At 34.5% G+C, this 15,460-nt stretch overlaps 1 protein-coding gene across 1 annotated transcript in view; it reads left to right on the forward strand.

The window, feature by feature from the left end:
- The first annotated feature begins 869 nt into the window (after window positions 1-869).
- The window catches only part of LOC138318387 (poly [ADP-ribose] polymerase 1-like), a 29,491-nt gene continuing 14,900 nt past the window's right edge, over window positions 870-15,460 (forward strand). Inside the window, exons 1-11 of the mRNA XM_069260698.1 lie at window positions 870-1,027; window positions 4,612-4,632; window positions 5,048-5,171; window positions 8,414-8,529; window positions 11,412-11,551; window positions 11,886-11,960; window positions 12,559-12,643; window positions 12,841-12,957; window positions 13,547-13,629; window positions 14,140-14,259; window positions 15,047-15,145. Of these exons, the coding sequence (XP_069116799.1) occupies window positions 908-1,027; window positions 4,612-4,632; window positions 5,048-5,171; window positions 8,414-8,529; window positions 11,412-11,551; window positions 11,886-11,960; window positions 12,559-12,643; window positions 12,841-12,957; window positions 13,547-13,629; window positions 14,140-14,259; window positions 15,047-15,145 (1,100 nt within the window). The 5' untranslated portion in view covers window positions 870-907. The remainder of the gene's footprint in view (window positions 1,028-4,611; window positions 4,633-5,047; window positions 5,172-8,413; window positions 8,530-11,411; window positions 11,552-11,885; window positions 11,961-12,558; window positions 12,644-12,840; window positions 12,958-13,546; window positions 13,630-14,139; window positions 14,260-15,046; window positions 15,146-15,460) is intronic.

Below are 15,460 nucleotides of genomic sequence, written 5' to 3' on the forward strand. Positions count from 1 at the left end.
TCCAAGGGTGGCTTTTAAGTGCGATGGTAATATTGTAACCCCATGAGTATTGGGGATAATAGATATATTGTAATCAAAGATAGCAGGACTATTCGTAAGAATAAATCATTCTAAATCATCGTTGCATTTTTTTTTTTTTTTTTTTTTTTTTGACTTTTAAAACTTTCAGAATATAACCAATAATCCATACGTCCTTGATATAACTTAATAATATACATTTATCTTACTATCAGTAGACTAGATTTCCATTTGACAGATCATACAGTTAATTTATTTACACATGAAAAACAATCATCATGAGATCGACCAATGACCATATTTGTGTCGAATAGTTCGATGTCAGCATTACATGAAATTAATGTTTCTTAAAAATCTGTTCTAATGAAAAACAAAGCCAAATGGGTTTAATTTTAGTCTAGGTCAGCTTAAATTGCTGTAGACAGCAAACTCTATAGAAACACACAATTTTTCATTTGTTTTGATCTTAATTGTTGTAATTAGCTAAAAAAAATGACAAAATTTCTTTATTTCCAGAGACATAGAAATCAAGATAATTTATAGTTTTTACTATCCAAATCTCTGTTATTTCTTATAACAAGCACATTTCGATCAAATTTTTCAGATTAAAGTGTAATTCTAATGTCTGTTTAAAATTGGATATTTTAACGAAAATTTTACTTATAACAAGCAGTATCTCAGTAACTGTCCGTCATGGGAGATGGCTTTACATTCACGACTCGACTGGCTTTAATTCGACGACGACTGCTGGATCGTTATAGTGTTTGTTTCTGAAGGACTTGGGTGCAAAACGTGTCCGGAACAACGATTTCAAATATTTGGCGCGAATTTTGCACACGGTTCGTAATTAAAACTGCCAAGGTAAGCAATCCATTTCACAACAAAAAGCATGGCGGACGAACGCGATCTTCCTTTCAAGTGCGAGTATGCAAAGAGTGGCCGATCGTCGTGTAAGGCATGTTCTGGGTCGATCGCCAAAGATTCACTACGTTTGGCCATCATGGTTCAGGTGCTTATATCTTAAAACAATGACACATTGCTGTATCAATGAAATCATAGGCTCAATAGCAGTGGGAAGTTGTAATGTTTGGATTTATAAGTGAGAAGGATTTGTCACTACACAGGAGTTTGACGTTCTGTCAATAGTAAATAAATATTTAGAAATACCCCTTTATACTATATAATAAAAGTTTTTATTTTTATATATGTATAATATATATTATTGACAGAACGTCAAACTCCTGTGGTCACTGTAAGGGTCTTTACACTACTATCACTACAGTTGGGCACATGTAAATTTAGTGCTATTAACTATTTATAGCTATAATTGCTATTTATAGCTATACAAAACTGAGGGTTATCAACATTTTTGAAGATAGAAATGCTTCCGCTCAAAACCGACGCCTGAAACTTCAAACTTGCAGTGGTTGTTTATTATGATTATTCAAACTTATAAGCCCATTCATACAGTAATATTGACGTCACAATGGCCAGTTAAGCTCCGCCCACTGGTGGTCTAATTTTGGTGGTTTGGCTAGCTCTTTGTATTACTGTACAGTGTAAATTTTTAATTAATGATTTCTTCCTTATTTTCGGACCGATCCTTAAATGTCTTACACCAAAATGGAGATGGGATTATTCCCTTTCCAATGATGTCTTCCAATTTTCGCTGACATTTCTGTGTCGGTAGTAATCAACTTACCTGTACTTTTCTCACTATATGTCTACTAAACCCAAGCAAATTTAGACCGCCAGTGGGTGTGGCCTAATCTTTTGTTCTGACCAGTGTGACGTCTGCCTGAATGGCCTTATTCAAAGCAGTTTTGTTTAGCTATAATTAAGCTAATTAAGTTAATTATTGCTCTATTGTTTCGAATGAAAAGTAGTTGCATAGTGTTCAAATTATCCTTATACACATTCCCTGCAAGTTTCAGGAGTCGGTTTTGAGCACAAGCATTTTCATCTCCAGAAATGTTTTTTTTTTGCTAGTTTTGTATAGCTATATATCGCTATAATAGCAATAAATTTACATGTGCCCAACCTGACTATTTTTCTCAACAAATACTTGTCTTATAGTCAAAAGAAACACCAATGTCAAGCAAGAATTTTAAGAAATGTCTTAAAGGGTTTATGACAAAAAGTGATATAAGTTGTATATAGATTGACCCTCCTGTAAGTTCACCGAAATATTCAACTCCATGGGGATGGCAAATACACACACCGAGACACCAGGCTAGACATACGTCCTTGTGGGCAGCTGACCGATATGCAAAAATTAATTGCGACAACGAGGCTGTCAGCCAGCATGCCGTCACTGTAATCCAATGATATCAGACGCCGGTATTGAGAAACTTTTGATGGGCAATGCCGACGTCTAATCTGGGAAGCCTATACGAGTCTTCACAAGTTCCACTGTTGAAATTGAGCGGAAGTTTGACACTTAATTACAGAGTGAAAACTTATCAGAATGTTATAAAACATGCATAGCGTGAATAAGCAGTTATCCATGCATGAACACGTCCAGCTATAATAAGTGATATGACAAAATATATATCCACAGAATAATCACACATTTTGAAGGTGACCTATAGCAATTATGTCCAGCGCTGTACAATATACTATAGGTTAAATCATTTTCCAATTTCGTCACTTCCGGTTTATCAAAATATAGCATGGTGTAAGAAGTGGAAAGATAGATAACAATGCCGCGCTTAACCAGTATATTGGTATATTGCAATGCACCATAAAAAAATACATGGATACAGTTCATCTGTACCGGATTTTTACAATTTTTTTTCTTAGTATCATAATTTCATTGATTTGATATAATTAAAATGTCATGCCATAAAAACAACAAACCAGCAAGTCATATTTGTTTTCCTTTCCGTTAATATGAAGCCATGTATCGCTTTCAATATTATTGGATTCTGATATGTCTGTCAATTGTTTGTAGCTAACGTCTATAATTTTCAAGTGATTAAAACATTTGTATGACATTGAATATAAACAATATAGCATTAAGCTAGTTTCTGAAATATTATCAAGCTGATTTGCTGTATCGATCAACAATACCGGAAGAATTCTCGAAACACATTAAAGACCCGAAGAACGGATAGCTTCATCACCCGCCGCCATTTTCGAATTCCTGCTCATGTGTCAAAACATCAAGTCGATTGGTCCTTTGAAGTTTAATCACGATCATTAGCTTATTTTGCCAGGACAAATGTATGTAAATCTATTCGTTATTTAGGTTCAAAATAGATATGTTAATATTTGCAGACACTGTCATTGAGGTTGCAATGGTCTGTAGCGTAGCTTTAAATAGAACCTCACATTGGAGCATGTGAAGGGTCAGGATGACCCTTAGTCATCATGTTTCGTCCGTCGTCGTCTGCTGTGCGTTAACTTTTCACATTTTGAACTTCTTCTCAAGTTCTACCAGTGTGATTTGGTTGAAACTTGCCTGAAATGATCCTGACATGGTCCCGATAAAGTGTTGTTATTTTTCAGGTCAGTCCAAAATCAAAGATGGCCGCCACACCTGCCATTTTGAAAACACATTTTGAACTTCTTCTCAAGTTCTACCGGTGCGATTTTGCTGAAACTTGCATGAGATGATCCTGACAGAGTCCCGACAAAGTGTTGTTACATCTCTGGTTGATCCCAAATCGAAGATGGCTACCATGACACTATATCTAATTAATTTCCTATATGATTATTACCAAGGTAGTCAGATGACCGTTAAGGCCCTTGGGCCTCTTGTTGTTACTCAGCAACACAATTAAAAAGAATTAATAACAATGTATCTTTGTATAATGTAAAGGTTCATTTTATTATGGAATATATATACAAAATAAACACCATTTATGTTAAGGTCAAAATATTGCAATACATATCACAATACAGCTGTTGTGTATCACAAACTATCGTGGTACGCTTCTGCCGTATCGTGGCAGCCCTAGCACCGGAGGATATCAAAGGAAAATCAGTCGTGATGTCACCCAACGTCACGTCAGTGCACAAATACAAAATTAAAGTGCACACAACATATCTGTCCAAAACCCCAATAGACAAATCCATCCCTCTTGTAAATCCTTTAACCTTAGCTTGCATATGGGGTCATCGGTCATTTGAGTAACATTTTAATTTAATTAGTTATTACCAATTTGAATAATCAGTATGTTAAATTTATAAAAGCAGCATGGATTATGTAAAATGAACTATCTTGAAATTATACATTTTCTTCATTTCTTACTCGCGATAAACATACAAATGTGGCTAAAACTTGAACAAAGCCTAGCTATACATAGGTAAAATCTTGGCTTAATCCGAGTACCAAGACACGGCACCATAAAACTTTCTCAGAGAAATCATGCATAAACATGAATAAAAAATCTAAGAATAGTTTTATAGTCGCCTGTCAGTAATTGTTACTCATTCTAATTCCTAATTAAGACAAAACTTGATCTATTACAGTCTGTATATATATAATGCTAAATTAACTTTTAGAGGTATATATGAGCTGGCAACTATTCATGCTACTTGGATGAATTATACAAATTTAATATAAACTTATTTTTTCTTTCTTTTCAGTCACCGATGTTTGATGGAAAGGTATGTATTCTGTATATTTTATAAAATACAATATAGTAGTAGTAAATGCGAATGAAATAAACATATCAAATGTATGTGTTTTTTCATAAAGTATTCATGTGTTCATGCCTTGGAGTTATATATATATCATTATATAAGTATTGTATTTTTGTCTACAATATTTTTTTTCTGATATTTGTTGAGTGGAAGCTTAAAGGTCGAGTATCTGTAAATAGTTTGTAGTATCAGTATAAACACCTTTACCTTGTATCCATGTAGGCCGCAGTATATTATATTTGCAGGAATGTTAAATTATTAATTAGTATCCAATTAGAACAAGGCTTTTATGATTGATTCTTGGTTTGGATTGAAAGAAACATTTTCTCTTGAAACAAAAGGTAGCCTTCATGAAGACATGGTATAATTTGCTTTCCAGATTCCAAATTGGTTTCATTTTGCCTGCTTTTGGAAGCGTGCCAGAGTTGAAGATGCAAACCATATACATGGATTTGATGCCCTGAGATGGGAAGACCAGGAAAAAATAAAAGAGAAAGTGGGAGGTATGTATATTTATGTTGCATAATACTCGTATCGTTAGTGCAGCAGCCAAGGGAAGTGACTGGATTATGTTTTTGACAGCTGGCCATGGTTTAATCTCTGGATCAGGGGATTGAAGTATGCATGACTGAAGTCATCTTCTTTTCTGGGAACTATGGCTGCTCTCCAAACCTGGCACATCATGAAATGACGTTTAGTTGTTTGTATTTATTTTTTATAGGGTTTTCTCCCCCTACATGGAAAAATGGTGTAAATTTATTATACAAAATAATGACATTACAATAGAGCCCTAAGCTATATTGGTAAGGGCAGATAACTATGTAATATGCAAAAACAGACTAAGACAAAGTACTGTAACAAGGCTGATTCTACTGTACTTTTAAGGCCGTTAAATGGCCCCATTCCCCTTCTAGTGGCCCCATTTTAAATTGCCTGATTGTTCTTAAATTCCTAACAGCTTCCTAAAGTCATAAGATTATCAGGAAATTTTGGTTCCATATTTGATGTGTAGCGCTTGAGTGCAAGCGTCTATGACCAAAATACCAAACACGCTGAGATGAAACAATTTGTGTTTAAAACATTAAAAAGGCAAGTCGGATTTGTAAAAAATGATTTGATGGATTGATATTACAACACAGACACATTGTGTTTTCCTAGAAACATTTGAACGATCATCTGGCAGTCAGCACATAGGGGGTAGGCTACAGTCTAATGTCACATCTGTCACTTCATTTATCACTTTATTATTGGCTATTTAATTGAAATAGTAAGTAAATAAATTGGTAACAGGCCTCAAAGTTGAGAGAAATTTACTCGCATATGCGAGTAAATATTCCCAAAGGCGAGTTAAAATTAACGATATATCGCCAAACGGCGAGTAAAAAATTCCTAAATATTTCCGGATTTATTTTGTGTTCGGTTCTTTTAGTAGTAACATATATCTAATCTGTGTCAGAAAAGCGCTTAAAAGCATAATTACTGCATGCTGTAAAGCGTCTTGATGACCCTACAGCGTGTATCAGTAGCAATGTGGCGGCAAAAAGGCCAGGGCAAATCCCCCTGACTTGTTTTGGCTTTAAAAAGTCAAAACAAACAGAAAACAATAGTAGATTTGACTCGGGATTCATGTGAAAAATGGGACTGAAGCCAATACATCGACAGGAAGCAAACGCTTCGACATGGCTGAATGAATGTTGTGGCTAAGACATGACGAAGGTACGATGTTTTGAAAGACGTGTGAACAGATTATTAATTAATCAATGGCCGGCAAAATAGACTTTGTGTCCAACTACTGATTGTTACGAAAGAGACAGATGCTTGTGTGACACAGAAAGACAGGAAGACATTCATGATACTGTTATCGCTTCAAACATTGCAAGATATGCACATGAAGTTCGTCAATGCATACATGTATAGAATTGCCAAGCCAGAACTACAGTGTAAATTCCAAGCCGCTGGTAGACATTTGCAACGAAAAACGGACTGTTGGAAGCTTGTACATGACTGCCTGAGGTATTAGGACCTATTTATTCAATTTAAAATCAAATATTATAACCCTAATCGGCGAGATATGAGTTAGTAACTGAATAAATTTGAGATATATTGATAATTACTATACATTTATATATAAATTACTTATATTATCGTATATAGAAATGTAAACAGATTGAAAAATGGTTTAAAACAAAAAGAAAGCTGAAGTACAGAGGCTCTTTGGTGGGACATTGCAGTTGTTGAATAAAATGAGTTTTGACCAACACAGAATTATGTTTTTCATGTTTTTAATACTTGTATATTTGTATCTGCTTGCTCAATAGTGTAAGGTGTCTCAATAAAGCTCTTAACACATCAAATCAATATTTGAAACTTATAAATTTTGCTTGACAACATTTGGCGAGTAAAATTTAGAGGTCACTCGCCACTTGGCTAGTCATTCCCAAGTGCTACTTTGAGGCCTGGGTAATGACTTTGGGTCATGTAAATAATGATATCACTACAGATTTTGCAAAATTTCCCCACAACTTCGTAATGTAATATGAACAGTTCACAGGTCGTCGCATTCAAAGTGAAACTGAAGTCTGAATATTGAATTATGATAACTGATTCAGTCATGGTACTATCGAGTCTAAAATGATTATCAAAGTTAGCAAATCAGTAATTCATTCAATTGCATGTTTTTAAAAGGTGAAAGCGATAGATGTTGCTTACACCAGAAAAAAATGAAATACTTTATGTCAATTTGTGATGGATGGCAGTTAAAGGGACAATTCGGTCTAAGAGAACATTAAAATTTGTACATATATTGAAAAAAACCCAGTTCTAACTGAAATTAGATCAGCCGGTTTTACTGTGATATGGCAGAAAACCCATGGTGGTGAAATGTGTGTGAAATATTCAAACTCGCTCGCTGTCCGCCATTACATGTTGTGGTCAAAAGTCTTGTATGCCGAACCCTGTCCCTTGCTCGTAAAGTAATGCAACTTTTGTCTAGAACTGCTCAAATCGCTCTGACAGTAGTGTGTTTACCTTATTAGGTGAATTGTCTTGCCTAAAAAACATTTTATCACCTCCTCAGTGGTTATGAAGTTCATTTGTTTAACGTGCGTGACTTTGGCTCGGGTACGGGTACAGCGTATACATGTACCTGCTTTATCGTATTGATCAACGATTTGTAATTTCAATGGTATCAATTAAAATACTTAACAATGACGTGGTATTTATCAATATTTTATGTTATATGTTTCATAAGAAATGTAGAACAATACATTTATGCTATATTTTGCTTCTTGGTTATGTAAAAGAATTAGCCTGAGTGAATTGTCCCTTTAAGAAATCTTTCCATTTCTGATGTTTTTACGTAGACAAAATCTTCACTTAATATTCATGACATTATTTCTCCAAAAATTCTTTGATTATATTGAAAATGTTATATCTAAAAGCTTGACACACAAAACATTATATTAATAAATATAATTATATAATATTAAATCTTTATTGTAATAGACAAATGTTAGATTTCATTTAAATGAGAAAATGTGGTGAGGTCGGGGAAAAAATTCCCCTAAAAATATGAAATTCCCAATCCAGCTGCCAGGGGCGTCGTTTGAGAAATGGTGGAATCGGCCTTGTGTAACCAAACATAATATTGATTTATTTTTTAAAATGTTGATGATAAATGATAGATGGTAAACATTAAATTCTGTAGATGCAATAGATGCATTACACTTGTGTACCTAATGTTTAGGAGGCGGAGGTGGAGGGGGAGATGCTGGAGGAGCTGGTGCTGCTGGCGATTATGAAACAGAATATGCAAAGTCTGGTCGCAGTGGGTGTAGGGGATGTGGAGACAAGATAGCACAGGTAAAAAATGTATCAATATGTCACCAAAGAGTGATATAAAATTCTTTTACCTTTCTGTCAATAGGAATTTTTAGGTCACCTGAGACGAAGTCTCAAGTGACCTATTCTAATCGCCTTTTGTCCGTCGTCGTGCGTCGTGCGTCGTCCGTCGTGCGTCGTATGTCCGTAAACAATTTACATTTTCAACTTCTTCTCCAAAACTGCTGAAGCAATTTCAATGAAATTTTGCACAAACCTTCTAAGGCATAAGGCCAATCAAAATTGTGAATTATATGGTCCCCACCCCCCAGGGGGCTGTGGGAGGGGCCAAAAGGGGTAAAATTGAGTAAAATTTCAAAAATCTTCTTCTCTACTCACAGATGTGGTAGAATCAAATACTCTTCATAGATAGAAAGGTCTTAAGGTCCTTTACAAAAATTGTGAATTATATGACCCTGGGGTCTCACGTTTCCCCCTGGGGAGGGGGTCAAGTTTACTATAGTTTATATAGGGAAAACACATTTATGAGCATGTTTTGCTCAATTTTCATTGGAAACGAGTCAAACTTGGTTAGAATTATTAGCCTGAGATAGCATTTTAATATCATATCCATATTGGTCCAGGCTGACCCCCGGGGGCAGAGGGGCGGGGCCAATAAAGGTCAAATAGGCTAAAACTTCAAAAATATTCTTTTAAAATTCTGGAAATGGTATAATCAAATGCACTTTATAGATGAAAAGGTCTTAAAGTTTGTTTATAAAAATTGTGAATTATATGACCCTGGGGTCTCCTGTTTCCCCTTTGGGAGGGGGTCAAGTTTACTATAGTTTATAAAGGGAAAACACATTTATGAGCATGTTTTGCTCAATTTTCATTGGAAACGAGTCAAACTTGGTTAGAATTATTAGTCTGAGATAGCATTTTAATATCATATCCATATTGGTCCAGGCTGACCCCCGGGGGCAGAGGGGCGGGGCCAATAAAGGTCAAATAGGCTAAAACTTCAAAAATATTCTTTTAAAATTCTGGAAATGGTATAATCAAATGCACTTTATAGATGAAAAGGTCTTAAAGTTTGTTTATAAAAATTGTGAATTATATGACCCTGGGGTCTCCTTTTTCCCCTTTGGGAGGGGGTCAAGTTTACTATAGTTTATATAGGAAAAACACATTAATGAGCATTTTTTGCTCAATTTCCATAGGAAATGAGTCAAACTTGGTTAGAATTATTAGCCTGAGATAGCATTTCAATATCATATCCACATTGGTCCTGGCCGACCCCCTGGGGGCAGAGGGGCGGGGCTAAAAAAGGGTCAAATAGGCTAAAACTTCAAAAATCTTCTAAAAATTCTGGATATTGTAGAATCAAATACCGTATTTTCCCTAATGAGGGCGCCGGGCGCGGGTAAATAGCCAAGGGGGGCGCCGTTATTTGAGACCATATTTAGATGTTTTTTTCTGAAACAGACTATAGTCATCTTGCTTTTAGTTTCGTATTTTTCTGAAACTTACTATAACCAACTTACGTTTTGAAGTCAAGTAAGTGTTGAAATTACATAAATATGAAGAAAAGTATGCACCAGAAGTATTAAACATTGGTTAAATATGTCTGTTTCACGGGATTTTGACATTTCATGTTAGCCTGTTTGTTTACCATGCGTACACAAAATGGCGGACGGTGCTTTCGATCGCTACTTTCGTTTTGTGGCTGATGAGAAATACCGACAAGAGCACACAGTAAAATGCTTAGAAATGATAACATTCATGTTATTTAGTAATCTTTATCATAGATATACATAAGTATTCATAAAACCTGTATAGACATTGCTAAAATGTTGTTGCCAGTTAGTCTTCATTCATACACGTGTGTGGGGCATTCAAGTGACACATTTTGTTTTGAACATGGCGCGTTCTCGCTGTTTTTATGTGTAAACACTTGGCAAAGATCTCATAAGTTTCCCATTACAATAAATTTATAGCTGATTGTATATCTGTTAAGCATCAGATTGACGTGAAACAGTATTTTATTAGCGTCTGCAAAGACAAATCGTCACACTCTGGCACAAAAATTGTGTGAAATTAGTTGATTTTTTTTCTGCAAAAAACGTGGGGGCGCCCTTATTAGAGGAGGCGCTCTTAATAGGGAAAATACGGTAATTATAGATGGAAAGGTCTTAAGGTGTTTTATAAAAATTGTGAATTATATGACCTTGGGGTCTCACGTTACCCCCTGGGGTGGGGTCCAGTTTACTTTAGTTTATATAGGAAAAACATATTTGTGAACATTATTTGCCCAATTTTTGTAGGAAATTAGTCGAACTTGATTAGAATTGTTAGCCTAAGATATAGCATTTTAACATCCACATCCGTCCTCGATGACCCCCTGGGGGACCAGAGGGGCAGGACCAAACAGCGTCAAAATGATTAAAATTTCAAAAAATACCTCTAAGTTCACAGGTTTGATGGAAGCAAATACTCTTCATAGTCTGAAAAGTCAAATTTATAAATCACTGACTAACTCCAAGGCCCAGCATATAGTGTTTATATGTCTTTAATTTGTTTCATTATTTGTTTCATTATATATTCTAACTCAGGTGACCGCTAAGGCCCATGGGCCTCTTGTTATCTAATTCTAATATTTAAAATGGGTGTTGTCTAAGACAGAGACTGTCTTTTAAAGTTAATCTAGTGTTACAACATGTATTAAAATAACACTAAAAACTGAAAAAAAAACCTCACAATTTTACAGATATGGGTTATTTCAGAATTTTCTGCACCATTGTTAGTTCATATGGAAAAGTGCACTGGTGGTGCAGGAAGCGTATTGTGCAGCCACTACCAAGCAATTTGTGTGTCTGTCATGACAGGGTCAAATTAAATACAGATAAATGTTTTTGTTTCAGGGAGCTGTGCGTATTGCAATAAAAGACTTTGAAAGTGAAAGAGCAAAACTGTATGGTCCTCAGAATCTATGGTACCATGTTGACTGTTTTGTGTCTGATAGGGAAGATTTGGACTTCACAACAGATAAAAACCCAGAAACGTAGGTATTGTTTAAAAATCTGGCATTTCTAATGGTCTTTAGGTATAACTTTTATGATCTAGTTTATTTTTTCACTTAGCCTATTAACTATTGGGCTGGTAAGTTTATGACATGTAATGTGACTTCTGGTGATCATTTATCATTCTTTGCTATATTGATGCTCCTCATTAAAGAATGAATGGAATTTAAGCTTTTTGGTCTGAAACATACTTGAAAAGATTTAGCTCTGGTTACTGCTTGAAATAAATTAAAAATAATTGTTTTCTCCCTACCTTGTTTAAATTTCTTTAATACTTGTATTATGTCAATGCTGCCTGTTTACACTTCTTTGCAGAATTAAAGGATTTAAAAAACTGAAGAAAGAAGATCAACTGGAACTATTGACAAAGCTTGGAAAAGGTGAAAAGAGGTAAGCTGAAATAACCTTATTGTAAAAATGGGGTTGACACTACAGTCAAACCTGTCTATAGAGACCATCCAAAGGCGAAGAAAAGTGATTTTTATAGCCAAGTGGTCTGATACGAGGATTTCAGGACACCAAAATGACATGAGCAAAATAAGATTTACCCTTGGTTAGTCCCGCCTTCCAGTGATTGTGACATCATAAAATTTGCATTAATATTTGATGTCATAATTACTGGACGATGGGACTATAATTGACCATAAACCTTTCTTCACCCGCGTCATTATGGAATTTTGGAATCGACGTATTGTGTGGTGGGTCATGTTAGTCAATAAAACTGATGTGCCAAGTTTTCAAAAGAGACCAGCATAAGAACAATTACCAGGTCAAATGTATTGAAATAGTCAGTTTAGGACCTAAAGAAAGTGATCTTGATAAGTAGGTGGTCTTTATACTGAGGTGGTTCCTAAGACAGGTTGTACTGTACTATAAGTTGGGGTTCATCTACATCTTGAGCCTGTTGTGTATTATTGAAATTCACATTAAAATATATCTTCAGAAAGAAGAGAAACAAGTATCACATATTTTTTTTCTGGTTATTCAGTAAAAAGAGAAAAGCTGATGAAAAAGGTGCCGCTGGTGGAAAAAAAGTTAAGAAAGAAGAAACAGAGGAGGAGAAAAATCTTAAGGTAGATATGGCTTGTTCTGTAGAAGTTATTAGTTATTAAACTTTGATGACAACAAATCATATTTATATAAAATGTGTATAGAGGAAAACAATTAATTATAATCATAGGAAATTAAAAAGAAAATTGCTGTTGCCAAATGAAATAACATCAGGATACATTGGTATTTGTTTGTCATAATGTTTTATTATTTTATGCAGGAACAAAGTCAGCTGATATGGAAATACAGAGATCTGCTCACAAACGGAGTTTCTAACAATGCTATGAAAATTATGTTACAACTAAATGGTCAAGAATTACCCACTGGCGAAAGTCGTGTAAGTTTTGTTAAATGACCGAAATAATTAAAATTATAATGAGATAGTACATAAAAATGAATTAAAGATGCTCCGCTGCTGACAAATGGTATTTTTTCACCATCAAAAACAGGAGAAGACGATTTAATATTTTTCTTTGGTTACAAAAGTTACTTACTTTACACCATTACCACCATTGAAAAGTTTGAGCTTCTAATTTTACTTCAAATTAAAAATATGAAAAATAATTAATTGCATCCCGAAAAAATTCCGTGTCACTGTATCCTATCTGGAATGAATTACTGATTGCGCATGCACCAAAGGCGAAATAAACTATTTGACATAATTTTTTGTGTTAATTAGACACATATATACACGATTAAACATCAATTATTGTTCAAATGATGAATATCATTTATGCTCTGTCGGCGGTGGAGCATCTTTAAATTAAAGACATTTTGCTTACAGAATAAAAGAAAAATAATAGCTAAATATATTTGTTTGCATAATCTTTCCATGATGAATGTAAGCATTGCTCCTTTTCTGTTTAAACCTTTTCTTTTGTAGCTTCTTGTTTAAGCTCAAATCAAGATGTCATTGTCTCTTTTAGCTACTGGATGCCTGTGCTGATGCCATGGTGTTCGGAGCACTTGAACGATGTCCAGAGTGTAAAAAGGGTCAACTTGTATACTCGTAAGTCGTGATGAAATGGGGGACATACTATAGTGTTAATCATATTTCATATAGGAAAGCAGACCAGAATTTAAGAGAAAAATCTGAAATTCCTTAACTTAAGCAATACTGATGAACCTGGTCCCATTGTATTTAATGAATTTGTATGATCATGGGGCAATCATAGGTATGAGCAGGTCCTGTTAACAATTGTTACATGTGAAATGTTAATAAGAAGAGTTTATTTTCAAAGAATTTGAGGGAAAATTGTAAATTTGAGTAATATATAATGGGTGCTCAAAAACATGAGAGTCTTACTCTTTTTTTTCCATAACCTGTGGCTTAAAAATGATCTTGATTGATTTTTGATGGATCCCTCTTATGATTACACCTCCTGTGTGAAAAAGTTGTATTGATACTTTTAAGAGTTCATTTTATTCTGTCGGAACATAATGAAATTAGGTCATCTTGTGAATGGAAATGTATTGATGACTTCACTTTTGCAAGCAACATTTGTATGTCATTTGACAGAGCTGTAGGGTACAAGTGCACTGGAAACATGACAGAGTGGACCAAATGTATGTATGTCACAAAGACGCCCAAAAGGAAAAACTTTAAAGTGCCCAAGGAATTCCATGATGTGCCATTTCTGTAAGTACCTAGCATCAGTCATAGTAAAGACTGTGCCTTGTACTTGTAAGAGTGGGATGTCAGAATAATGTGAGTTATACATAAGAATTACCCTATTGCAAAGAGTCACAAAATGAACATTTATTATCCCAAAACATTTCACACATGCTACACACTGTATACAAAGGAGGCCTTCCTTACATGAAACTTGAATTCTTTATATACCAACAGATAGCCAAACACTTTTAATGTTAAAATGGAGACCAAAAGTTGATTATTTGGATTCTTTACATTAAAATGGCACTAACTATTCTCAATTAAAATAATTCTTTAAAGATGCTCCAATGCTGACAGATGGTATTTTTCCTCTACCAAAAACAGGAGATGATTTAATATTTTTCTTCAGTTACAAAAGTTAATTACTTTACACCATTACCACCATTGAAAAGTTTGAGCTTCTAATTTTACTTCAAGATAAAAATATTAAAATTGATTAATTGCATGCCGAAAAAATTCCCTTGCGCATGCACCAAAAGCAAAATAAATTATTTTATATCATATCTTGTGTTAATCAGACATATATATACATGATTAAACACCAATTATTGTTAAAGATTGTGGACCAAAACAATGTAAAAAATGTACCTGACATATATCTCAGATATTTTTACCTTGATAATAAGACATTTGGAAAAAAAAACACATTTTCAATAATGCCAATAGCAAGAAGCCTTATTCAATCATATGATTTAAAACTGAATCTAAAACTACTGCCTAAATATGCTCTTTTATCTTTTTTTTTTTTTAGCAAAAATTTTAAGTTTGTGAAGCGAGACCGAGCATTTAGTTCTGCTGCAGTGGTAGGCTCACTAGACAGTTCTATGGACACTGTGGATTCTGGAGCTGGGTAATTATATACTGAGTCTGTTTAAAGACACAGTTGTACACAAAATCCTATTTAGAACACCTTTTCAGTGGCAAGTTTCACTTGGCGCTGAGGAAGTTTGTTTTAATTTTAAGATGTGTAGCAAGCTCAAGCTTTGTTTTAATTTTAAGATGTGTAGCAAGCTCAAGCTCTGTATCAGACAGTTGTTGGGTATTGTCATGTTTCCTGTGCTTTTTCTTTTGGACTTCTGAACTTTCTTCATAATGTAATCCTTCGATAGCTACATGTTGATAGAATGTAAATAATTGTTAAAGAAACAAACAACATGACTTTATT

Source organism: Argopecten irradians, chromosome 3 (assembly GCF_041381155.1).
Source record: "Argopecten irradians isolate NY chromosome 3, Ai_NY, whole genome shotgun sequence".
Classification (NCBI taxonomy): Eukaryota; Metazoa; Mollusca; class Bivalvia; order Pectinida; family Pectinidae; genus Argopecten; species Argopecten irradians.